General features: G+C 39.2%; 1 protein-coding gene across 2 annotated transcripts in view; it reads left to right on the top strand.

Annotated features, from left to right (window-relative positions):
- Positions 1–27911, top strand: part of plekhg4 (pleckstrin homology domain containing, family G (with RhoGef domain) member 4) — a 203975-nt gene that overhangs the window by 122420 nt on the left and 53644 nt on the right. For both annotated transcript variants that reach the window (XM_080187099.1, XM_080187098.1), the window contains exons 11-13: positions 8536–8674; positions 11983–12105; positions 15287–15478. In XM_080187099.1, coding sequence (XP_080043225.1) covers positions 8536–8674; positions 11983–12105; positions 15287–15478 — 454 coding nt within the window. The remainder of the gene's footprint in view (positions 1–8535; positions 8675–11982; positions 12106–15286; positions 15479–27911) is intronic.

Raw genomic sequence — 27911 nt, 5'->3', positions numbered from 1 at the left:
GTTTTAAGTGAAATAAAGTTTAACACCTTTGTGAGCTTTGAAGTATTCAGTCATTCATTAGAATGGTTAAAGCTTCATTCATTAGGAAACCATGTCCAAAATTCTCTGGTCTAGCACTCCGTGCTACCACTGCCTGTGAGAAGGGAGAATTTGGAACTCAGATAAATCTCCATTTACTCCAGTGGGAATGGAGAATTCCAGATGCAGGTGTCGCCTGAGAGTCCTGGGATGTATATCTGGCCATGTTTTTCTTAGTTGATTACTGTTGCTGTATTTTCTGGTTTGGGACTTTTTAGGATTTGCTAATCTCATGGCAATGGCAGACTGTCATCAGATTGTGGGTCAGACACTTCCTCAAAAGCTTGTTGTTGTACTCCTTCATTTAATTTAAATTTATATTCCCAAAAGAAAATTACACTAAACCTGGATTTTCCTGTTGCATGCGAGCATGATGTGCTATTGTTTGGATGAAAGAGTTTGAATAATTAACCACAGAAATAACATACTTGTTCATAAACTGAGATTCTGCCAGTAGCAGTCTGTTAATTTGATGCATTGTCACCAAGTATGGACTGCCAAAAATGTTAAAATTCAAAAATGTAAATTGACTGTCAAGATAAATTGAAAACATTTTTAAATTAATCATAAAATTAGATATTTAAAAAGAGTTAATTGCTCTTGCTCTTACGTTTTCAGAATAAACATCCTGTACCCAAGAAGTAGGAACTCCAGTACTCATCATTTTAGCAATCTCAGTATCTTAGAACTTCTTTAGCACAGGAGTAGTTTCAAATCCAGGTTTTCTCCCCATAATTCTTAAATATATGTCTAATTACCTTTTAAAAATTCCAGTGAAAACTGATACCACCATCCTTTATCTGAAGTCATTTCCCCCCAGTATAATAGTCAATTATATTAAATTTGTGTCCTCAGATTACCAACTCAGGAGAAATAGTTTCTCCCTGCTTGCTCAATCAAAATCTCATATCCATTTGAATGCCTCCATTAAGTCTCCCCTAGATTTTCTCTGCTCTAAAGAGAATAATCCCAACTTCTGTGATGGCTCAACAACCTCTGAATCACAACGTTGTGGGTTCAAGTACCATTTGTAGGATTTGAGCAAAAAAATCAAGACTCTCACTGCACTGAAGAATTATGAAGGTGCTGCACTATTGGAGTTGCAGTCTTTCAAATGAGACATTAAAGTGAGACTTTGTCTGACCTTTCAGTCAGACATTTAAGATCCTACGGCACCATTTTGAAGAAGAACCAGTGTTCTGGATAATATTTATCCCCCAGTCAACATCACGAAAACAAACAGACGATGATCAATTGCTGTTTGTGCAAGCTTGCCAAGTGGAAATTAACTTCAGTGTTTCTAATATTGCAACTCTAAAGTAATGCTTCACTGGTTATAATATCTTTGAAACATCCTGTGGCCAAGAAAAACACTGCATAAATGCAAGTCATTTCTTTTCTTTCCAGTCTCTCTCTGTATGTGAAGTCCTATCATACATGGCATCATCCTGGTAAAACCACCTCTGTGTTCTCTCAGGATCTTGACATACTTCCTAAAGTATGATGCCCAAAATTGTACCCAGTGCTTGAATGAAGTTTGACCAGAGCTTTGTAATTGTTCAACATGACTTCTTTGTTTTGTATTCACTGTCTCTATTTACAAAGTCATGTGTCCCATTTGACTTCTTAACTGCCATAGCAGCTTGTCCTACCACCTTGAAAGATTCATAAATATTTCTTGAGGGAGTTCCTCACCCTCATTTGGCTGACTGAGTGATGTAGAGATGATATGAGTTTATTCTTCAAAGCAAACTGACAACAACTTTACATACATCAAACCTGTATATGCTGTGCGAGATGGCACAGTAGGCATACGAGTAGAAGCCAGTTAGCATTCGCACAAGTTAAAAGCTACAAAAGGTTATTAACATGAGGAAGATATAGGAAAGATAACTTGGGGCTACTGTTTAAGAGATCATTATTCAATCTTGAAGCAGTTTTTAAGTTGATAGGCTCTGAAATTAAAGGGAACCTGTGAAACAATAACTTAAAATGGCTGTCCTTTTGGAAACTTAAAATTTTTTTTGGAGATTTATTTATTATTAGTGTCACAAGCTAGGCTTACATTAACACTATAATGAAGTTACTGTAAAAATCCCCAAGTCGCCACACTCTGGTACCTGTTTGGGTACACTGAGGGAGAATTTAGCGTGGCCGGTGTACCTAACCAGCACTTTCAGACAGCTCAGTCTTTCAGATTGTGGCGGAAACCAGACACAGGGAGAACATGAGTGATCCAAACCAGGAATCAAACCCAGATCCCTGGCACTGTGAGGCAGCAGTGCTAACCACTGTGCCACCTTGATGCCCGGTTATATATAAATGTACATTATAAATGTTGGTATTTTCAACTATGATTGTTTTCTATTGTTATCTATATTTTTGTTATCTTTTCTATTGTTAGTTTAAAAAGCCTTGGGAACCAGCACATCAGGAAAGGATTGACATGCTAGATTTCTTTTCTCTTGGAAGATGAAGGCTTAGGGTGACCTAATTGAGGTTTTATGAAAGGTTTTGATTGTCAACAGCATCAGTTTCCTATGATGGAAGCTCAAACGTGTGTTCCTTCTGCTGTCTTACTTTACACCCAATCTCTCATGGTTGCAATTAAAATCTAAAGTGCCAATGGCTTGCATGGCAGATGTGAGAGTTCGCAACAGAATGCTTTTCGGTGGTGAGGTTCACTGTCAGTTGAAAATGCTGTAGTTATGGGTGAACTATAAAAGAGCCTTCAGGTCAAACAAGGAGGCCCTGCATCATGGCCACAACTTCTCTACCAACTTGATTGCCCTCAGCATAAGACTTAGAGCACCAGGTGGCATAGGTGATTTTAAAAAATTAAACTTCAGTTGTAAATATTTCACGTTACATTGGTTTGTGCATGCATCATCATTATTTGTTGAGAAATGCTTAGTTCGAGATCTAAATGTACATTGTACTGGCACGCCTCATGTCTGGCATATGTTGTTAGTTACATAGGAATTGGGGACAAGAAACACTTCTTTTGGTTCACTCTTTATTGAACGCTTGTGTTAGTGTCCAAAGTTATACCCACCATTCTGTGTAACTGAATTTGTAGGATAAGCTGGCCCTCCCTTCTGTGCAATATGAAGGATGCTGTTGGAGATCACTCTCAGCGGTGATACGTCAGAGCCCTGTAAGGACTCTGCCAGCTGACAGCCTGAGATGGACCCACATTTGGATTGTACTGACAGTACCCTTTAGACCCTCATTTTCTTACTTAACTGGTTGTCCTCACCACACCCAGGCCCTTCAGACTACGCTCTCCATGTTCAACCCCTTTCCCTCCCACTGACTCAACCTTGCTGGTTGTGCGCTTCCATGGAAGCTACCATTTTCCAGCTCCCCTGCTATTGAGTTAAACAAGGAAAATCACTGTGCACATAATTTGCACAAGGTAGACTAATGTTACCACCTTTAAACAAATGTGAACAAGCCATGTAATAATTCTGTAAACCCGCAGTTTACAGCATACAAGTTGACATCCAGGGAGCTACAACAGGTTTTAACCCTTCTGCTACTCACTCCCCATTAGGTGAATTTCAGCTCATTCAGTCAGGGAGTCTGTACTCCACAAAGCACAGTAAGAAGTCTCTCAACACCAGGTTAAAGTCCAACAGGTTTATTTGGTAGCACAAGCCTGGTTTGTGAGACTTCTTGCTGTACTTACGCCAGTGCAATGCCGGCATCTCCACATCATGTCCACAAAGCACACAGGGTGCAACAAGTTTGGGTGCTTCTGACTTTATCTTGAAGGTAGGACTTTTTTTAAGTTCTATGTTAACTATTCTGATGATTGAGTCAGAACTGTTTGACGTCTCTGACTCTCAACTCAGTTTAGGAGGGTTCCAGGCACAAGGGAATCACCCATTGGAAGTCCAAACTTCCGGATCGTTCCTGCTTAGTCAGCGTGGGGGAGCTTCTGAGGCGTCACACATCTGGGTACAACCATTCGGCAATCTGGGGCCATTTTTCATAACTTTGAAATGTAAAAAACTCTCAGCAGCTTTTTTAGGGAGAGAATTCCAATTTTCTCTTGGATTTAGTGCCTAGTTCTAATATGCAGGTTACGCTCAACTGTTGCTGAGGAAATAGTTTCTCACTTTCCCACTTTCTCCCCATAACCCTTGCCTACCAAAAACCTATCTACCCGTGACTTAAATATATTTAGTGAGGTAGCCTCCACCACTTCAACGGGCAGAGAATTCCAGAGATTCACCACCCTTTGAGTGAAGAAGTTCCTCCTCAACTCCGATTTAAACTGCACCCCCCTTATCGAGGCTGTGCCCTCTAGTCCTGCTGTCCTTTCTGAGCGGGAAGAATCTCTCTCGAGTCTGCAGAAGGATCTAGATAGGCTGGGCGAATGGGCCAGGAACTGGCAAATGGAATTTAATGTTGGCAAGTGCAAGGTGGTCCACTTTGGTAGGAATAATGGTAGGAAGGATTATTACTTACATGGTGAAAAACTGCAGCAGGCGACGGTGCAGAGGGACCTCGGGGTCCTTGTGCATGAGTAGCAAAAACCCAGCTGGCAGGTGCAGCAGGTGGTCAGGAAGGCGAATGGGATGCTGGCCTTCATAGTGAGGGGGATGGAATATAAAAGTAGGGAGGTCTTGCTGCGGCTGTATAGGGCATTGGTGAGGCCGCAGCTGGAGTACTGTGTGCAGTTTTGGGCGCCGTACTTACGCAAGGATATTCTGGCCTTGGAGGGAGTGCAGAGGAGGTTTACTAGGCTGATGCCGGGGTTGAGCTATGAGGAGAGGCTGAATAAACTAGGCTTGTACTCGTTAGAGTTTAGAAGAATGAGGGGAGATCTCATTGAGACGTATAAGATGATGAATGGGATGGATAGGATAGAGGTGGAGAGGCTCTTCCCGCTCAAAGGACAGTAGGACTAGGGGGCACAGCCTCAAGATAAAGGGGGGGCGGTTTAGAACGGAGTTGAGGAAGAATTTCTTCACTCAAAGGGTGGTGAATCTCTGGAATTCTCTGCCCGTTAAGTGGTGGAGGCTACCTCGCTAAATATTTTTAAGAAGCGGGTTGATGGGTTTTTGATAAGAGAGGGGATTAAGGGTTATGGGGAGAGGGCGGGAATGTGGAACTGAGCCATGACAGATCAGCCATGATCTTATTGAATGGCGGGGCAGGCTCGAAGGGCTAGATGGCCTACTCCTGCTCCTATTTCTTATGTTCTTATTTCTTTCAGAATTAAAGCTGCTGAATTAGTTAGAACTGAAAATAATCCTTTACTCGCTTAGACAATTCTTAGCTGTTTTCTTGCCACAAATAGTTTCATTTAACTAGCAATCAAAGCAGGTTTTTTTTTCCTTTCCAGCTAGCATATTACCTTAATGATTGGATTTAGGCTGTAAAAGAGTGTGTTAGATAAGAGTTGTAAAATAGTCTTGTGTTCTAGTGTGAAATGTAGTATTTTTACTTTGCAGAACAGCCATCCACTTACAATAGTGACAGTCAGACACTGTTGTAAGATGTGTTCACAAACAGTGCAGGATCTTGGACAAAAACACCAAGACAAACTTAGGAGCTGTTTGTAAGTTATAGCGTGGCCTGTAGTGACAGCTGTTGGCTGTTTTGAATCTACATGAGCTGAAAGGAGATGCCACAGCAGAAATTTGGCTGGAGCCCAGATGTCTGGAGTAGTAGTATCTGTGAAGAAGTAAAATGATGCTGACAGCTGTACATGACAAACTGCTGGTCAGTAGGCACAAGAAAACAAATCTGAAAAAAAAATTACTTACTTTCCAAGCACTTGTCATAGAAATTATGCACTTATTATCCCTTCCTACCAGATTTGCACCACAGTGTAATACTTTTTCTCAGTTTATGACTTCATTTGTATTAATGCCTATATTTTGAACTATGGGAAGGTTTTCCTAGGCAAGTCACAACAATATGCACTTGTGCCACGACTGAAAGGAGATTCACAAGTGACTTGCACGCTGGAGACTACAGTTCATAAGTCAGGTAAAGTTGAGCATGAAGGATAGTCAGTACAGCGAGTAGATTAGCTTCTTCAAGTTGATGTGCTTCAAAAACTTAACAATGTCGGATAGTGTAGATGTTATCTGTTATTTTAAAAATAGGAATCTAGGATGTTTGTGCTGAAAAGTTAAGTCTTACTTTTCAGTTATACTAGTATTGGAAATGTTTTCAGCATTTATATTTTTTGCAATATTCAAACGATGAGTATATTACTACGTCATTAAACTATTTTTTGGTGTATTTTACTGCAGTTGAATCTGCAGGCATTGGTTCCACTGAAGTGAACACAAACACTGCTTTTGAGTTTTTTCCCAAAGATGAAATATATGAGAACATGACTGACTAAAAAACCTCTCCAACCCAGTATCAGTGTGTCATTTGCATAAGTGATTTGTTCCCTCTTGGGAAGACTCTTAAGTCATTTATTTATAGTCATTTGTTTTATATCCTGAGGCACACCTTGTCATTTAAATGTATAATTAAACAAAACTTTAATCATAGAATCCCGATAGTGCAGGTGGAGGTTATTTGGCCTATCAAGCCCGTGTTGACAGTTATCCCACCCAGGCCCTATCCCTGATATCCCATGAATTTGCCCTTTTAAGCCCCCGGCACTAAGGGACAATTTACCAATCAGCCTATCTCTGGAGTGTACGTGGAATCTGGAATACCTAGAGAAAACCCATGCTTGCAAACATGGGAGAACTTCACGCAAACAGTCACCAGAGGCCAGAATTGAACCTGGCTGCCTGGCATTGTAAGGCAGCAGTGCTAACCGCTGTGCCGCCATTTCCTTGTTACTCTTTTCAACACTAGAATGTCTTCCCTTATCAGTACTACTATTTCACCTTCCATTATCTTTTTCCTTCGGGATACCTTACCTTGAAGGTTAAGGGTCCAGTCCTCATAACTTTTAAGTTACATTTCCTTACAGTACGATAATGATAATGATGCCACTACATAATCATATTATTCATGTTTTGTGGCAGGTGTTTGGGTAGAGTCAGAGGTTTACAGCATGGAAACAGGCCCTTCGGCCCAACTTGTCCATGCCGCCCACTAAGTTTTTACCACTAAGCTAGTCCCAAATGCATTTGGCCCATATCTCTCTACACCCATCTTACCCATGCAACTATCTAAACGCTTTTTAAAAGACAAAATTGTATCCACCCCATTACTGCCTCAGGCCACTCCTTCCAGATACTCAGCACCCTCTGAGTGAAAAAATTGCCCCTCTGGACCCTTTTGTTTATCTCCCCTCTTCTTGTAGTACAATTGTTTGATTAGCACTAGGATCTTCCTGCCATAGAAGCATTTTATTGTGTCCAGGGAATCAATTATATTTTAGACTATTCAATTTTTATGCTTATAAACAAGATCAGTTTATTCGGTGGCTTCATGAAAATCCTAATCAAAGCATCAAATATTCAGGTAAATGAGAATAATGAATGAAGCAACTACTTATATTGGGTGTTGAGAATGTTGTTATACACTCTTTTAAAACTCTAATAATTTAAACTGTACGGTATTTTTTGAAATAGAAAGAATTATAAATGTTGCTCATAACCTTAATTATACCACATTATTAAACTGGTCTCGGCTTTCCATCATTTCATGCTTTCTTTGAGTTTTGCCCACTGTTTCTTTTTTACAAGCCCTGCAAACATTAGGCCAGTGGTTCTTCGGGTTTTTTTTTGGGGACCTCTGAGATCTGGCACATCCATATCTTTTTCCTTGCCCGGACATAGATTTTGCCACTATATCTCAGCCTTCTCCCGGAATGTGTCCATCTACAATGTTGATCGTGCTTCAGGTCTCTGGGTTGATCCTAATGTTGCCTTGCCTCTCACCACCTATGCAATTCCAAAAATTCAGAATGCCCATTCTCTTCTAGTCTGCTGCTTTCTCTTATGTTGCATCAGACCTTGTATCACTGTTCCTCCTTTGATTCTGGTACCATTCACTGAACTGCTGCCATATTTCAACGTACCCTGAGCTAAGACACAGAAAATTGAGTATGCCAGTAAAGCAACACTTGTGAAACTCATTTAAAGACCTTAGGAAATATACAGTACAGGCAAATGACAGAGGAAAGACTACCTGCTGAATAGAAAATTCCAGTTGGCACTAGAGAGGGGTCTTAATCAGATCCATTATTGACTACCTGTTGCTTGAGGATGGGTAGCCATTCCATACTTTCATCTGACCTATTGGAAAGTGGCTTAGGGATGGAACCATGCAGTTGGGAAATCCCAGGCTTCACGACTTCTGGTCCTGCCCCAAAGAGAAATTATCAAAATATCCATAGAGAAAAATAGTGCAATACAATTAGAAAGGCAAATAAATAAACTGGGACGAAAGAGAGAAATAGTTATTTTCTCCATGGAAAATCAACTATTTAATGCTAATCATTATTATTGTTTCTTTTTGCAGAGATACAATAGAAACTGTCACAGAATTGTATAACAGAGTGGATGAGGGAATCCATCAGCTGGTTATGTTATCGAATAAATGCATTCAAGAACTAGAGTTTTTGAAGGAATTCAGAACACATGAAAGAGAGTTTAAGGAGGTAAGAGATTAACAAACTAGTTGAACCACATGAATTCACAATTGATTCATAAAGGTGTCTTGATATATTGAAACTGAAGTGACCAGCCAAATATTTTTGCTATTTCAAGATTTTTGTCTGATGAACATTAGGCATAAGAGTAAGCCATTCTGCACTTCGAGCCTGGTCCACCATTCAACAAGATCATGGATCTGTCTCTCAACTCCATTTGCCTGCCTATGCTCTACCTTCCTTACAAAACTCTGTCTCCCTTGTCCTTGATACCTCCAATTCCATTAGCATTGAAGAGAGTTCCAAATCTATATGCTTTGCGTGGAAAAAGTGTATTTTGATTTTGTTTCTGAATGATGACTCTAATTTAAGATAATTTTCCTTTGTTTTTGTTTTATTTTGTTCTTATGAAGCACCTTGTGATATTTTCTTATGCTGTAGAAATAGATGCTGTTGTTGATTTGCCAATGAGAAGAATTAGTTCCATTTTTTTAAAACTTTAAACCCTTTATACATATCAGACATCTCAATAAAATGTATCGTCATCGCGTATACTCAATGAAAAACAAGTTACATTTATGTAGCCTGCCCTCATAGTTTAACCCCCTAAACTCCAGTATCATTCCAGGTGGCCTGCACTTCTTCAAGGCCAATATACTCATCCTGACGTTCTGTGCACAACACTGAACGCAGTACCTAGGTTGGGGTCTGACCAAGCCCCCCCATTGAGCTACAGCATAACTCTACCCAATTGTATTCCAGACCTCTTGAAGTAAGAGCTTATATTCCATTAGCCTTTTTTGTTTTTGTACCCATTTATTAACTTTGAATGATTTGTGTACATAGATGTCCAAATCTCTTTGGTCCTCTCATTCCCAGTTTCTTACATTTAGAAAATACTCAGTTATTGTTGATATTCCAAAGTGGATAACCTCATGCTTGATCAGCTTAATGGTTAATTCCATTTGCCATAGTTTCATCTACTTGCTTAATCTGTCTGTGCTCCTTTGCAACTTCCTCTCCTTTCCTTTCCTCCATGAACGACATGCCTTATTTATATAGCGTGCAAGAAACGATACTTTTCATTGTATACTAATACATGTGACAATAATAAGTCAAATCAAATGAAAAATCTGCCCAACTTAATACTTCTCCTAACTTACTGCCATCTGTAAACTTAGAAGTACAACTTTATTCCGCAATTGAAGTCCTTTGTAAGTGAAAAATTGAGGCCTTAGGAAACACCTCCTGCCGTTAAGTTGATATCTGCTTAATGGATTTTGGTTAATAAAGTCTTCTGAAAATGATTGTTGCTTCTATTATTGTTCTCTAACCTCCTTCCAATTCCAATTCCTTCTCCCCATCCATGAAAACAAATCTCTTCCAACTTGTTTGCAACTGCATTTTTGAACCTTTGTCTGTGTAACCTTTAACTTCCCTTCCACCATAGAGCTTTTACAGCTGTTGATCTGCTTAACCATTCCTCTCCTCCACTTTTGACATCCTTATTTCTCATAAAACTGCTACTTGCTTCTATCTTGCTCAACTCTATGATATAGGCTACGTCCTTCAAATCCAAGGGTTGCACGTATAATCTTGATAAAGTTGTAATAAATATTTGTCCCATTTTATAGCCAAGCTCTGTTAAATGGGTACATTTGAACTGTTAGAATATAACTGGTGACAACTTTGTATTGGATGTAATGTGACCAATGATAACAAGCTTCAAGAGTCAGCTGACCCAATAAACCATGGAACCAATTAGAATGATGTGATGGTCAGCTGACTCACTATAAATAAGAACCTCTGGGAATTGTGGGGAACTTAGAGATGCCCAAGGCGAGGACCCAAGTTTGGAGAAATGAAGTTTCTTTATTAAACACTTTCTTTGATTTATAAGTTAGACTATGTCATGTTATATTTTTTATTGTCTGCATTTGAAGAGTTCCTTCCGAAGAAACATTGACAGCCAGACATTCCACTTGCTGTATTGAATTGGCCTTCTGACATTATTGAAGTAAACTAGAGAGCGAATCAGTGCACTGGGGCAGCTTGCACCAGCAATATAGCACAAAAAAATGGAAGTTTGGCTGAGATACTTGTGTTGCTTTTACTTCATCCATAAGATAATTATGTATGATGGACACCATACAGAAAATCTCAAAAGTTGTTCCATATCAGTTTCACGTTGATTCTTAAATAATTCCAGGGTTTTTATTCCACTACTTAAGTCTGTTTATGTGCAAGTTATTTCATATGTGACAAACATATAACCCTAAATTTCTTTCATTGTTTTGAATTGTGTCTTCTTGTTCTGGTCTTGCAATTTAATGTAATAATTTTCCACGTTGCCCTTCTGAGTGCTATGCCTGAAAGCAGGTTTTTTGGCTCATTCTTTGCCGATGCTTCATTTTGATATGTTTTTTGTAGCCAATTTTTGTCAGTGGTGGTTTGCCATTGTTTTTTCATTCTTAGGGGCAGGGCCAGGAGGTTGATTGCAAGTCTACCTCAGCTGGAATGGGGATGAAACCCAAACTGTTGGCATTATTCTGAACCAAACACTCTCAATTTAGCCAACTTAGCTACTTTTTCCTTATTGTTTATGGCACAGTGATTAGCACTGCTGCTTCACAGTGCCAGGGACCTGGGTTGGATTCCCAGTTTGGGTCACTGTCTGCATGGAGTTTGCACGTTCTCCTTGTGTCTGAGTGGGTTTCCTCCGAGTGCTCCAGTCTCCTCCCACAGTCTGAAAGATGTGCTGGTTAGGTGCATTAACCTAAACAGGCACTGGACAGTGGCGACTAGGAATTTCACAGTAACTCCATTGCCATGTTAATGTAAGCCTTACTTGTGACTAATAAACCATACCTTACTATCTTGCGTAACCATGTAAAACCACCTGTTGTTACCTCCATTCTGGCTGTAAAACACCAAGTTATTACACTCTAAATCAGTCCCCCCTCCCCTCCAAATATACAGCATTTTTTATTACCTTATGCTACACTTAAAGAAAACTATCTACATCTAAGAGCTTAAAATTACAATATCAACTGAAAATCTTTCTTTTATAAATTATCATAAGATACAAATATTCCCTGTGATGAATTTAAGTTGTTTTTACTTGAGTTTTGATCTGCTGAAAAAGTGAAGGACTAGATTCCAACGTCATATTTTAATGTCATTTTTTTCATAGTTACCATATTTTTATTGCCATATTTACATACTATGCTTTTTGAATATGCATGAGTTTGTTTGAAATGCAGGTCTGGCATATATACAGCTTCCTTTGTGATATTGCATAATATGGTCATTTTCAGGTGAGTAGCTGGATAGAGCAGGTTGGAGAGAAGCAACTGGAGAGAAGTAATGAATTGGAGGATTCACTGGAGACATTGCAAAGCACACAGGGAGAGTTCCAGAGCTTTTACAATGTTGCTTATGTACGTATAAATTGCTTTGCTTGACTAAGTTAATTGACAATGGACTTCGATCATACTTGATTTTGCTGAAAAAAGACATTTTGTTCAAGCTTTTGGCTGCGTACTCATTAGGAAAGTTGCAAAAATACCAATATCGGGGAGCAACAATTTGATATTAAATGAGAAGAGGATGCTGACTCGTTGGCAAGTGGACTCTGTTTAGCAAAAGCATTGCCATAGAGGATGCACCAGTTGAGGGCGAATGACAGTTAACTGGCAAATATTGATTGAAATTTAAACTGGGCAGCTTGACTCTGATAAACACAGTGCCCTATGAAATGAACCAACAAATGGCTATGACCTATTTTGTTTAGCTGAAATAGACACAATGCATATATATGTTCTGTTTGTCTGCAAAGAACAGGGTCCTTTGTATTCATACATATGTAATAGACTTGAGGTAGCCTACTTTCACAGATCAATATATGCTTTGGGACTCCTACAGTTCTACAGTACTTTGTAAATAGGGTCCGAGCCATTTGCTCAGCATGCAAACTTGATGGTGAAAGAGGGTGCATCAGAGAGTCCTGTAGGATAATGACTACCCTGATTAAATCATTTTGCTCTGTATATCACACAAACTCATGAATGGGCTTAAGGACATTGCTTTTGGCCTTGAAAAGTGCAGAGCCTACTTCAGATTACCCTGAAGGCTAGGATTTCTCAAAAATTTGAGCAATAAATGAAGCTAGCTGTTTCATGCTGCTACTATGCAGTAAGAACACAAGTGTATTCACCACTAACAGGGAGCTGCCTTCAAACAAAAGGGTGTTCTGTCTGTTAAGCAAAGAATAACATGGTTTATGAATTTCTGTGGCAGTGTAATGCTTGGCATGTAGGCCATATATCCCAAAGACTGGTAGATCGTATCAAACAGCATGTCCCAGCCACTGTTCTCAATGGGCAGGGTACAGACTGTACCCAACCAGTCTGTGCTTGCAAAACTCAAAACACGGTGTCCAACATCAGATGTGATTCTATGATTAAACAACATTTTCTAAATAATCCTCAGTTTGCTAAGAATTACACTGACAACCAAGTTAAGATTGTCAGTTAGGCTTGTAGTGTGGCGCATTTGCATGTACTGGAAGATGCAGACAGAAAGAATATGTGCACACATTCTGCGTGTTTCAGCTAAACAAAATAAGTGACAACCATTCACTGACTCATTCCCCAGGGCAAGGCCTTGACCAATCAGAATCAAGCTGCCTGGTTTAAATTGAAACAGTATTTGGCAGTTACCTGTCAGTCACCATCAACTGGTGCATTTTCCACAGCAATGCCTCTACCAATCAATCAGGATTGTCTTTTCATTCTGTATAAATTGTTGGTTTCCCCTTATATTGCTATTCTTGCAAGATGTCCTGATGAGTGCAAGATGAAAAGCTTCAATGTGTCTTTTTTCGGCAGTACTCATTGTTTGATATATTCCTTGAGGAAGTGTTTATTTCCTTTTGCTGTCTACCTGATGAGCAGAATTAAGTGTCTCAGTTTTGTTGCATAGGGTGAGGGTGACAGTCCAATTAGAATTGATCCTACATTGATTTGTTACTTTTGCCATCTAATTAGCCATTTTCCCTCGATTCCTTCACCCTTCCCCACATTCTGAGGATGCAATTTGACCAATTTGTGAATATATTTTAATTGCTATTGCTAACCCCCCTTGTTTGGTGCTTAAGGATATTGCTGTTAATCATCTTTAGACAGCTTGGGCAATAACTTGCACTTTTGGCAAGTTTGTGTAAATGACACATTTCTCTGTTAATTCACACTTCTGATCATTATAATTGCTGCTAATATATTCAGCATCCTTTTCAAAAGAACTGCCTCATCATCTGTTAGAAATACACATGATAAGGAGGCTGCTCAGAACTCTGAAAGGAAAGTAATGCTTTAATCCAAGAGATTGAATCAGATTAATTTCGAAGAATCAGACATTGCAACATAATTGCAAAATAGAGAGGAGTGGGAGTGATGTGGTTGGGTCAGAGCACTGATCATAAATCTCACAGCTGACCAGCTATATTGAATAAATAGAGGCCAGAGTCCGTTCTATTCTGGGACCTTGATTTATAAGTATCAGTCATTGTATAGTTCAGAATTAATCACCGTTATTGTGTACCGTAGTGACATTTTGAACCTAAATGTTAGGGTTTTACAAGAAAACAGAAATTAATTTCAAATATAGGATTTTACCCAGTGGGCAGTTTTAAACCAACCTGAAAATGCCTCTATTTGTATTGAAAGTGCTCCCTCTACACAATTTTTTCTTTATTTTGCTGTTATGTTTTCAAACTATGGAACAATTAAGACCGATTACAATTAAATTGAAGTAATAATCAAAGTTGTTGTAAAAGTCCTTAAATTTAAAATTTAAAGTTTAACTTAAGTGGTTCAAACTTGAAGTAATTGCTGTCCATAACACAATTGTTTAAAAATCTACATGACAATTTCTAAAATTCTTTTCACCGCTTTTGAACAAAACCTGAAGCAATAATTTGAAATTGGAATTTGAAACAGCTGAGCAGTCTTTATGGAATGCCATAGTAGTCTTAAAATTATACAATTTCAGAGAAATAATGCATTCTATGTTGAAAATTCTTAAAATAGGTATTTTTATTAAATCTTTAATTCCTTTTCAACATTAACGCATTCAAAGCTTATGAACTTATTTTTTCCAACTGTATTCTTCACTTGTGCTTCAGTGGCATTTTGCATAGAGCTGCAATTACTCTGCTAGGTAGTAATGCTTCAGATTTACAATAAAGTAAACTACATCTCATCAATATTGTAACACCACATTTAACACAGGCATTTACCCAGAAAACATTTTATTAGTGAAAAGTAAAATGTTGTTATATCTTTCATGTAGTGCATTAACACAGAAAATAGAAACAGGAGTAGGCCATTTGCCCCTTTGAATCTGCTCCACCATTAATTTTGATCATGTCTGATCTTCAGATTCAATATCCTGATCGCACCTACCCCTGTAAGCTAAGATGCATAGAAATGACAGCTGCTAGGTAATTAAATTAGCTGTTTTACTTTTGAAAGACAAGGTATATGTCTCTCAAGAACAGTATTGCACTTTTTTGATTGCACAATTTTTTTTCTTTTGATGAGGTATCTCCTTCCATTATAGGAGCATATCAGGAAAGGCAGGGAGATTTTGAAGCACTTGGAAAACTGGCATGACTTCAAGTCACCAGCATTGCATGTTTTTGAAGGAAGGCTGCAGGCATTCAAGAAACAGTTTGATGAATTTATAAAGAACCTGGATGAATGCGGACTGAAGATTAACAGGACTTTAAAATTGTATGAATTCTTTGACCGGGTGAGTGAAAGGATATTAAATAGTTAATTTATTTTAAAGTCATTACAGAAAGTGACAGTTGAAGAGATAATCTGAGCTGATCATCACTTACAATGGCATTAACAAATTAATTGATGAACTATTCAAATAGAACACACATTTATATTTGTATATTTCCCACTACAAATACTAAATTTGCATGTGTCAGTCTCTGGGGATGGTGAACTCTGCCCGGGATGTATGTCACTTTTATATTGAACATGATTTGCTCACTATAAAAGTAGAGGTTAATGTATGTGTGGCGGTCCCTTCCACATCTGGAATAGCATTTACGGTAGGCTTGAGCTAGTGATATTTTTTCCTTATGGTGAGTTCTGTCTTCCAACATATCCTGTTTTGTCCTTTGCTTTTTCCACTCCACTCCATTCCTGACTACTTGTCTTCTGGCACTTGGGTCAGCAGCCAGGACTTCCCATGTATCAAATCTGATCCCAATTGACTTGAAAATATCCATGTAATGCAAATGTGGGTGAACAGCATTGTGATTTTTTTTTTTTATTCCTTCCATATTTGGCTCTCTACCTTGTCAGGAGGTACCTACTATTCATCTATGGCAATCGAGGTAGAAACTGTTCAGCTGCTTTGCTTGGCTTGCATAAGTTGTCTTTGCTTCAGTACTATACAGGAGGGTGTGAGAACCCAAGCCTGGTACACATGGAGCTTTGTATTTTTGGTTAGTTTTGCTGTTGGTACACACCGAACCTCAAATTGACATGACAGCTGTGGTCTTGGCAATCTTGGTGCTAATTTTGGCATTAAGGAACAGTTGCTGGTAATTGTTGATCCAAGATATGTGAATCTGGCGAGAATCTCCAAAGCAAAGTTGCTAGTGTTGATGGAAGGTGGAATCTCCACATCCTGCATCTGGCAAATAGTAAATTAGAGCATTAAAAATTGGAGAAAAGAGCATCTTACCTTGTTCTGCCATTCACTAAACTCATGGTTAAATTTCTACCTTCACCCCACCTTTTGGCAGCATCCAATTATTCTTTGATTCCCTTCATGTCCAAAAATCTACTGATGTCTATTGAAGACACTCAACAAATGAATGTCCACATCTCTTTGGAGAAGCGATCCCAAGCTCCTCAACTCTTCTTGTGAGGAAAGTTTCCTTCATCCTGCTCCTAAAAAGTAACATTCATGCCACACATGTGCCAGGCAATGATCATTTCCAACAAGAGCGAATCTAACCATCGCCTTTTGACATTCATTGACATTATCATCACTGAATGCCCCACTATTAACATCCTGGAGGTTACCATTGACCAGAGACTGAACTGTATCGGCCCTATAAATACTGTGGCTACAAGAGCAGGTCAGAGGCTAGGAATCCTGCAGCGAATAACTCACCTCCTAACTCTCTAAGTCCCGTCCAAAATCTACAGAGCACGTGTCAGGAGTGTGATGGAATACTCTGCTTGCCTCACTGAGTGCAGCTCCAATAAATCTCGAGCTTTGACACCATTCAGAGCAAAGCAGTCAGCTTGGTTTACAACACTTCCACAAATATTAACTCCCTCCATCATTGACACACAGTTGCAGTTGTGTGTACCTCTCCAAGCTACTCAACGTCTTGACTTGGAAAAATATCACTGTTCCTGGGTCAATATACTGGAACTCCCTCTAATAGCACTCTGGGTGTATCTACATCTCATAGGGATGGGCAATGAATGCTGCCCTAACCAGCAAAGCCCACACCCCTTGAATGAATTTTAAAAAAAGTAGCTGACCCCTTATTCTGAGAATGTGACTCACTCATTCTGTACTCCCAATGCAGGGAAAATATCCCTTAAGAATTTTGTGTATTTCAATAAAATTCTTAGATGTTTACAGCATAGAAAGGCTATTCGGCCTATCACATCTATGCCAATCAACAAATCCTACTCTAATCCCATTTTCCGACACATGGCCCATAGCCCCGGAGGTTATAGCAGCTCAAGTGAATAACTAAATATTTCTTAAATCTTACAAGTGCTCCCGGCTTAATCACCCTTTCAAGTAATGAGTTCCAGACTCCCACCACCCTCTGAATTAAAAAGTTACCCAATAACTCCCCTCTTAACTTTCTACCTCTTAACCTTAAATTGTGCTCCCAGGTTATTGACCTCTTTACTAATGGAAAACGTGCTATCTTATGCATCCAATCTATTGCCCTCAGAATCTTATGCACCTCTGTTGGATCCCTCTCAACTGTTGCTGCTTCAAGGAAGACAATTCCAGCCTCTCCAATCTTTTCTCATTGTTCAGACTCTCCAGCCCAGGCAGCATCCTGATAAATCTCCTCTGCACCTTCTCCAGTGCAATCACAATCACATCCTTTCTATAATGTGGTGACCAGAACAGCAGGCAGTGCTCCAATTGTGGCTTAACCAATGTTTTATGTAGTTCTGGCATAACCTCTCTGCTCTTCTATGCCTTCGCTAATGAAGGCATGTATCCCATATGCCTTCTTAAAAACCATATCTATATATCCTGCCATCTTCAGGAATCTGTGGATATGAACTCAAAGGACCCTCTGATCTTCAGTACTTTCCAGTGTCCTATTATTCCTTGTTAGCTGTCCTCAGGTGCATTACCTCACTCTGGGTTGAATTCCATTTGCCACTGCTTTGCCCACCTGATCAATCCATTGATTTCCTCCTGCAGCCGTGTGGCTATCCTTCACATTATTTAACACCCTACCAATTTTTGTGTCATTCGCAAACCTCTTGATTATATCACCTGCATTTGAGTCCAAATCAATAAGGAATGCCACAAATAGCAAGGGCCGCAGCATAGAGCTCTGCAGAAACCCCACTAGAAACAGACTTCCAGTCCACAGAAGCATCACTCTACCATCACTCCCTGCTTCCTGCCTGTCATGCAATTTTGAATCAAATATGCCGTTTTACCTTGGAACCCATTGGCTCCTACTTTATTGAACACCTCTCACCCCTCAATCTTCTAAACTCTTGGGAATATGGGCCTAGTCTATCCTGTTAAGACAACTCCCTGGGTACCTGGGTTTGCAACTAAGGAACCTTTGTTGCACCTGCTCTAAGGCAAGAACACCCTCTTAAGGAAAAGAGACTAAACCTGTACAGGCACCCTGCATAAATGCAGTAAAATTCATTTACTCTTGCACTTGAATCCTATTGCAATAAAGGTTTATGTAACATTTACTTACCTAACTGCTAGCTGTACATGCATGTTGATTTTATGTGAGAGGCCACCAAGTTTTTTGAATACCAAGGTTCCTCAGCATTTGAAATATATTCTGCATTTCTAACCTTTTGCTCCAAGGAGAATAACTTCACTGCACATTATTCCTTCTGCCGTCATCTTACCCACTCTCTTGGCCTGCTTGTATCCTCTTGTAGCCTCTTTGCATCCCATCTGACAGCTTTCTTTCCCTATTAATTGTATTGTCAGCAACTTTGGATATACAGTATTACACTTATATCTCAGTCATTAATATAGATTGTAAATAGCCAATGAAATCTAAGCACAGATCCTGGTGGTACCGTACTGGCTGGCTTGCCGTCTGAAAGTATTTCCTTTATTTATAATCTTTGTTTCCTGTCCATTACCCTGCCCTTAATCCATGGTAATATATTTCCCCTAATTCCATGAGGCCTGATTTTATATTAAAACCTCTTGCATGGCAACTTATTGAATATTATTTGAAAATCCAGTTGCACTACGCCACTTATTCTCGCTTATCTACCCGACTAGTTACAACCTCAAGAAAAATTATCATATCTGAAGCACGTTTTCCATTTCATAAATTTGTGCTGTGTTTGCTCAATCATCTTATGAATTTTTAAGTGCTCTTTCGCCACATGCTAAAAATAAAAATGAAGGTCCATATAAGCTAAAAAGAAAATAGTAGATCTTGTCTCTTGAAGCATAGACTCATTTTGCAAGTATGTGATGCATCACTAACCCCAAAAATTAAGTGTTATTTATTAATACTGAAAAGTTATTTTCTAACTCTTCCCATTTATTGTTCACTTGTCCTCTTTGTTCCTTGTTTGCCCATTATTGTACTGTTGCGAAGGCGGCCTGCTCCCAGGATACTGCCTAAATTCGTAAATAGCCACACAAGATGATGCGCAAGAATGGCCTAGGGTGTCTTGCCTGAATATTTTCCATCTTTTCCATGGTCACATCTCAAGAATGAAAATCTTAAAAATGTTTTGCTGCTGCCTCTGTTGCAATCTTCATGGAGGAATCATAAACCAACATAATCAAATTTATTGAATGATCCCCAAATCTACAAATTACCAACAAGATTTCACATTTTGTAACTTTTACCTTACACTGTGTCCTGCCATTGCAATGTGGTTGCCAATACCCATTTGCGAAAGCACAGAAATCCAAAGATGTCACTGCTGGAGCCTTAACCTGGAACTTGGAGCGGCAGAGCTAGAGAAAGATTTGCAGACAGGAAACTAATATATCCTTGTATGATATTTTACTGCAGTCATGTTGGTGAGTGTTTCTGAACTCTGTCTCATTATCCCAGGAATGCAAGTGGTTTGTAGGTCACTGTGCATTGCCCATTATAAATATGGTGGCCAGTAACCCAGGCCTGTCATTAGCATACAACTTCACACGCACAGCATTGGCAGCAGATGCGGCCTTATTTTAACATGAATTAGAATTAATGTAAATTAAACACAAAATAACAGGCAAGTTAAACTGTATTGCCTCATCTAACACACACAACAACTATTGAAATAAGATAATTTTTAAATTGAATTATCCTGTGCTACCTTACTTTTACTGAGAATGTACCAACAGGTTTTTAATTTCCAAGGCACAATATTAAATACAGACAAATGTTATATAATTGTCTAAACTACACTAAAATTATAGCAGATGATAAAGAAATCCCCTGGTAAAATATATATTAAAGAATTTCTTTAATATATATTCAAGAATGTAGTTTCTTGGTTTGTTTACATTTGTTGCATTGAACTTGCAAACAATGTCAGTGGGCGGAATTTTACTACCTTGTTCTCCCATTTTTGGGTGAGAAAATGTCATTAAATCAGATGTAAAGCAGTTAGTGGGAATGGCACCCAAAACGAGTGAAACAATTCACATGTTTTTGCAATCATCACAATGTCATTAGCGAGCTTCGCTCCTGATTGTCCTAGATCACTTGCCTTTACGACCTCGTTCGCCGCAGCTGGATCAGTCTGGGAAACACCTCTTTAAAAGTTAGATTCTGGCGCTTGATCAGTGAGGGTGAGCGAGGAGGTAAGTCTCTGCTTTCAAACTACTCTGTGCTGCTCAGAAGGTGTTTTGTGACGGGCATGTTTTGCAATGCAACCCTAGACTAGGCCCAGAGGGCAGCCCGAGCTGCTGGCTTCGGCCATTCGATAACTGCAATTGGTGTGTGGCCATCAGCTGAATATCATACATGTCTGTGCTAGACATCCTGGCAGCATGCAGTACAGCTTCATATTGAAGAGTTCAGATATCCCGCAGGTCTTTGAGGAGGAGGCCAGAGTGCAGGGTTGGTTCGTGGGGGACATGGGACTTTGGACTTGGCTAGCGACGCCTGTGCAGAGGCCTGAGACTTATGTAGAGAGCCAATAAAATAAGGCCTATGTTGCCACCCGTTCAATAGTGGAGCGATGTAAAGGGCTTCTCAAAATGTGGTCCATGTTCTTAGACCGCTCTGGCTGGGCCCTCCAATATAGCCCTCTGGTCTTGTCCCACATTGTGGTGGTATGCTGTGCCCTACAAAACCTGGTGCAGCAGCGAGGAGACATCGGAGGTGGAGGTGGCCAGCTGCCTACCACGCACCATGTGTTGTATAGAGTAATCATCCACACTTGTCTGTATCATTGTAACCAAACATCTGTACTAAAATGATGGCTTTAATGGCATTACTACAGTATGCATATGCTCTACATGCATGTAAAATCCACCTTCAGCTGCATTTTTGTTCAGACATTATTTCTGCGCTATAGACATGAACCTAGTATTTAGATGACATTTTTATACAATAGTTGAACTTGCCTTATTTCAGAAACACTGACCTTTTGGACCAATTCTATTCAGTGGGTTCTTGGTGAGTGTCTTTTGTTTTAATTATTTTATCATAAATTTTCATAACAGACAACAAATTAAAACTACTTTGCAAAATTATGAAGTAATAATATTTTAGATGAAACTCTTCTACTATTTAAAAGCAATTTAACATTAGAATGAAATACATTTGAAGTTGCAGTCAGTAATAACTACTCATTTTGTTGATGTCAGTTCTAGTGTATACAATAATGACCAAAGGCTTGAATCTCAGCATTCTAGCACACTATTGATTCTTTATGCAACTTGAGACAATAGTTTAACATTAAAGTACTCAATTTCATTCAGTACATTCATTGAATTCTAAATTACTCTCTTGTATGTATGGTATAAAGGAAGATATTTGAAAAGGTGCTTCTTTTATTTTTAATTTTATTTTAAATGGGGCTATCATCAAAGTACTGGGCTGACAGGATATTGTTAGCCACATTGTCCTGTTTTTTTTCCACAAATAAAGATGCTAAACAGAGCTTTGCTGTTTGAGTGGGTTGGTGGCTGGAGCAATTGGAGCAAGGAGAAGTGGATTTTGACCACAGCTTCTCTCTCTGTGGAGAATAATTTATTGTAAACTAATTTTTTACTCTGCCACATTTATAAACATGATTTGTAAACATCTATGCAGCCTTGGTAAGAAAAGCTTCTTCCTGGTCAAATATTTTGATTGTGCTGCAAAATTACGAGCCATTTCTTTAATATATATTTTACCAGGGGATTTCTTTATCATCTGCTATAATTTTAGTGTAGTTTAGACAATTATATAACATTTGTCTGTATTTAATATTGTGCCTTGGAAATTAAAAACCTGTTGGTATATTCTCAGTAAAAGTAAGGTAGCACAGGATAATTCAATTGGGTATGTGACTAGTTGCCAAAGTATTTTTTTAACGTGTGCTAAGGAGCCTATTGAGTAACATAATGGTAAGTTACTTTTTCTTTTTGTCTTTACGTAACTTTGTTTCAAATAGGAATGGTAGATTAAATATTTTGAACTTCGAAAGCTTAAATTATTCATTGTCAAGAGCTATTATCAAATAATTCAGAATGACTTGGCTTTAGTTTAAAGCGGTAACAGTTTGCCAGTTCTGAACCAGTGTGGTAATAAGTTACATGTGCCTGTGTTCGTGGATCTAGCAATAGAATAGAACTTGCAGTGCTTTTCCTTGCATGATAAATATTAAATTATATGGATCTTAGAAACAACTGAATTAGAGATGTTGGAATAGAAACTGTTTTGCTCATTCAATGCATGAATGAGGCCAACTCTTCACAGTGGTCTAAATTGAGTTCACTATATTTGTTGAACGATTGGCAAGCAGAGTACCATGATGCTGTACAAGTTGGTTCTTTTTCATGAGACTTGATATTGAATGCAGCTGAAGCATTCAGGGAAAATGTCCTTTGTTGGCTGTAACGTTTCTATGTAGATTGAATTTGGCCAGACTTGAACCAGTTCCCAGTGGGTATGAACTCAAAATAAAACTATCCACATTTCAGCACTAAGTTGCCAATGTTGCTCGGGGAGCTTACAAAGATGACTGGGGTGAGCAATAGGAAAACTAGTGCTCTTGTGAGGATAAGATAAAGGCACACTGTTGGGGAGTAAAGTGAGCTTTGTTCTTCAAGTGGCTGTGCTAAATCTGAGTTGGCAGACCAGATGCTTCTACTAGGTGCCCAAAGTGGAAAATTTTATCAATTACTGCCAGTGCACCTCAATGAGGAGAAAACAACTCACTTAGTATTTAATGTAGTGCATCATTTTGATTACAGCATGTGCAGCAACTTTAACTCAGAGGAATCACTTTGATCGTAAATGATTTTTTTTCTGCCCACCCCTTTGCAGTAAAGAAATGGTTAAGTTGCCCATTATTTTAACTATCCATTCTGCTGCTCCCTTTGTCTGAGCTATAAACCCCTAGACTAATTATGTTTTGGATAGTTTCTCACCACTGACCATTGACTTTTGGAAACTTTGGACTATGAACCCACTTTTTCTTCTCCCCCAACAGGCTTCAGTTGAGAGCTGGCATGACATATGCTAACTTAACATTATGTCATATCCTCTTGTATTATGCTGCATTTATCGACATTTAAAACTATTTATGGGTGCATTCCCTATTGCGTTGAGATTAGATTGTATTATTTTCCACAAGGATTCTAACACAAGCACACAACTTCATATCATCCATGAACATGTGCCCAATATCTCCAACACAGAAATCATTAATACAAACTATGAAGGGCAGTGACCCAAACACTGAACCCTGTAGGATTGCATTTGCAATCAGCCTCCATTTGGAGCTGCTACCAATAATGACAGATCTGCTGTCTTAAACAGCTAATTTCTTAGCCAACACAGTAACTGCCATCCGGTTCTGCAGGATTCTAACTATTGTCGTATTCTATCATCTTTTCAAAAAGCCATTCTGAAAGTCCAAATATCTAATACGTACAACACCATTTTCATCCATCAACTGAGTAACCACATTGAAAAAGTTAACCAAGTTGATTAGTTACGTGGCAGGATTTTCCCTGGGGAACAAGGGAGCATTGTTTGAGTCCCAACTCCTACCACTTGCGCTTTTTTTCCATTCAATGGGTGTAGCCTAATGGATAGCTTTTTAAGGCTCAATTGCAGCTGCAAAGTAGCTGATGAAAAGTTAGACTTTTAGGTGTTTTTTAAAGCCTGTATTTTCATCAAGTCAATAATTGCTTAGCTCCTGTCCTCCCAAATCCCATCCCTTAAAGCACCTCTCAACAACTGAAGTTCCCATCCCCCTCAGCAACTGAAGCTACTTCGCTATCAACTGAAGATCCCCATACTTGCCAACTGAAGATATTCCCCCCCCCCCCCCCCCCCCCCCCCCACCAACAATTGTTGTTGTTGTTGTTGTCGCCTCCTCCCTCGACAATTGAAGTCTGAGGCATTAAAATAGAATCACACTGGGAACAAGTTTGGGAGGCGCTATGTTGGAAACTACAAGGGATGACAATGGATTTCCTTTGAAAGATAAACAAAACATCACTGCATGCATTAATACATTGATTAGATGTCTTGTGTCCAACTATTTCCAGCTGCTTCAACAAAGACCTTCCATCATGTCAGAACTGGGGAAGTTCACTTATAGTTGCACAGTATTCAGTTCTGTCTGCATTTCTTGAGAAAATGAGGAAGTCCCTGTCCACACGCAGCAAAAACCTGACCAATATCTAGGCCTGGACTGGTAAGTAGTAACATTTGCTCTGCATCAGTGCAGGCAGTGATTTTTCCCTTCACCATCAAATCTATGGAGGTCATCGTTGACCAGAAACTTGGATCAGCTACATAAATTCTGTGGTTGTAAATGTAAGTCAGAGGCTGGGTATTCTATGCTGTGTGATTCACCCCTGACTCTCCAAAGTCCTTTTCACAATCTACAAACACAAATCAGGACTAAGATGGAATACTTTCTACTTGCATGGAAGGGTGCAGTTCCAACAATACTTAAGAAGCCCGAAACCATCCAGGACAAAACAACCTGATAGGCATTCTCTCCACCATGGCTGCAGTGTATACCATCTACAACATGCACTGCAGCAACTGAGCAAGGTTTCTTTGGCAGCATGTTGCAAACCTATGCGTCTTATCACTTGAAAGGGATAAGGACAGCAGATACATGGCAATGCCATTACCTGGAAGTTTCTTTCCAAGTCATATGCCATCCTGACTTAGAAACATATTGCTGTTCCTTCCCTGTTGCTAGGTCAGAGTCCTGGGACTCCCTCGTTAAAAGCTCTACAGGTACACCTGCACCACATGAACTGCCGCCGTTTGAGGACAAAGCTCACCCCCATGTCAAGGAAATGGCCCACTACCACCTCTGTGAGGGCCATTTGGGATAGGCAATAAATGCTGTATTGCCAGAAATGCCCACAACTCGTGAATGATTTTTAGAAAGAGGCTAAATCATTATCTTTATCTTGATGGTCTGAAAAGGATGTGATTGCAAGTAACATAATTTCATACTCAAACTCCCTTGCAGAAGCTTTATTTGTTTTGGGACTTCCTGAAAACCTTTGGTTTCATATTGCGTAAAAATTTCTGGTCTTACTCAAAATACACTCAGAAAAATGGGTGCACTTAGCTCTCATCTCATGTTGTCCCTGAAATTTTATTGTGGCTTTCTGATGTTTATTATACTATGCAGTAGTATATTGCATACAAATGAATGTCGAAGGCTTGGCTCCAGCTTTTCTCTAATAATGAAATGTGTAAATAAAGAGAAAGCTATGCACATTTAGACTTGGCACTATCGATTCCTGAGCTATTTTAAAAGGTAGATATTGCTACTGTTATTTCAGTCGGCTGGCCATAAAGTGTGCTGGCTGCTCCATTTTGAGAGTTTGGATTCAATAACATTGGGTTGACAGGCTGCAAGTGGAAAATTATCACTCTTAATCAGCTTGTCAACTCTAGCTGCTGCAACAATCCTCAGCCTCTTTTGATGCAGGGTAAAGGTAGGTCAGAGTGGAGACTATCATAGGAGCAGAGCTGGGTGCTTTGTATTTCTGCTCTTCCTGACTGCATACAGAACAAGCTTCACCCAGCTGAATCCTATGAACATCACAGGACACAGTTTATTTAAAAAAAACAGTTGGCATTATATAGTGTCTTTCACAACCACCAGGCCTTTCAAAGCACATTAAAGCCAATGATATACTTCTCAGTGTAGTCACATTTTTAATATAGGAAAAGCAGCAGCCAACATGCACACTGCAAACTCTAATAAACACCAAATGACCAGATATTCTGCTTTTATCATGTTGATGAGTGAGTAAATATTGACCATGGATAACTGTCCTGCTCAACATTGAAATGGTACCATGGGACTTCTACATCTATCTGTAATGAGCAGGTAGATGGGGCTTTGAATTAGCATCTCATCCAAAAGATGGTGCCTATTACAGTGTAGCGCTCCCTCACTGCAGCACTGAAGTGTCAACCTTGATTTTTCTGCTCAAAACCTGGAGTAGGACCTGAACTTGGGATACTGGCTGAGCCACAGCTGAACTAAAGTATGTACAGTAGCCACATTGCATTGTCAGGATAGGGCTTTGTTTTTTATTGTCTTAAATAGCAAATATCTTTGCTGCTTCAATATTAAATACAGAATTATATTATTTTGTTAAACTTTGACAGAAGCTGTGTTCAGTACTGTCAGTCTGCCTTCTTGCCATGTGGCTTATTTGGAACAGTTAAGGAAATAAATGCATGTGTCCATGACAGCCAATCACTAAAGAAACTCTTCCCTCTCCTAAGCTACTCACCCAACTGTACAATTACTCCATGAATACCTTATTTCTATTCTCGCACCATTATTCTTCAATATATTCTCTTTTTCACATCTATCATGGTCCTACCCACTTCAGGCTGATTGCAGATATGCCAAGATTCCTGCTTTAGCTGCTGCTGCCATCCCTGCCATGCTATTGAGAGCACACGTTCAGATTACGGAACATGGGCCACAGAAATGCAAATTTCAAGTCCTGACTAGCTCAAATAGATTTCAAGACTCTGAAATTTATCTACAACTCACTTAAAATTCACTGCTCACACATCCGTGCACCCACTGAAAAAAAATTAAACTCTTTTGTTTCCCCCTGTTGTGTAAGACAAAACTGCAATGACTAACATTGGTCAGGAAGCACTGTCAGAAATAGACAACTAGCCTAGACCAAGAAAATTTTGAGAAAGAAAATTGGAAGATAATTTAATATCACAACTTGATCAGTCCATGGCTTGAAATTACAATAAAATGCCCCAGAGTTTTTATTTTCCTCCAGTGTTGCTAGTAGTGTGCCAAGTGTACACTATTTTCACAAGATCCAACAGAAAGTTTTGGCATTAAGATTGCTCATTTCATTTGCACTGTTCCCACATTGTCCTAGGGTAGCATTTGGAGAGGAAGGTCAGCCTTACTAATTATGTATGTTATCTGAGAACGTATGCATCAGGGCTCTACATTTGCCAGCTAGGCCAAGGGTCATGCTATCTTTACATGCCTCTGTTAAATTTGTGTCACCCTGAACAAGTAACTGACAAGTAAGCTGAGCCTTTGACTATTGATTAACTCATCAATATAGCTACAGTTTCATGAATGCAAAGACCGGGAATAGCAGGTGGCATTCAGTGGTTGAAATGCATGGATCAATGACATAGTTGCATGGTGTTATTCTAAATCCATTTTTTATATATCCATTATGACAAAGTTCATGTTATACTTAACAATGAAGGTATTAATCTTAAATCATGTGCTTTTAATATCCTGGCATA

The sequence above is a fragment of the Carcharhinus amblyrhynchos genome, chromosome 4 (assembly GCF_965287045.1).
Source record: "Carcharhinus amblyrhynchos chromosome 4, sCarAmb.v2.hapA, whole genome shotgun sequence".
NCBI lineage: Eukaryota > Metazoa > Chordata > Chondrichthyes > Carcharhiniformes > Carcharhinidae > Carcharhinus > Carcharhinus amblyrhynchos.
Note: the sequence above shows the minus strand (reverse complement) of the source record. Positions and strands in the feature narration are given on the sequence as shown.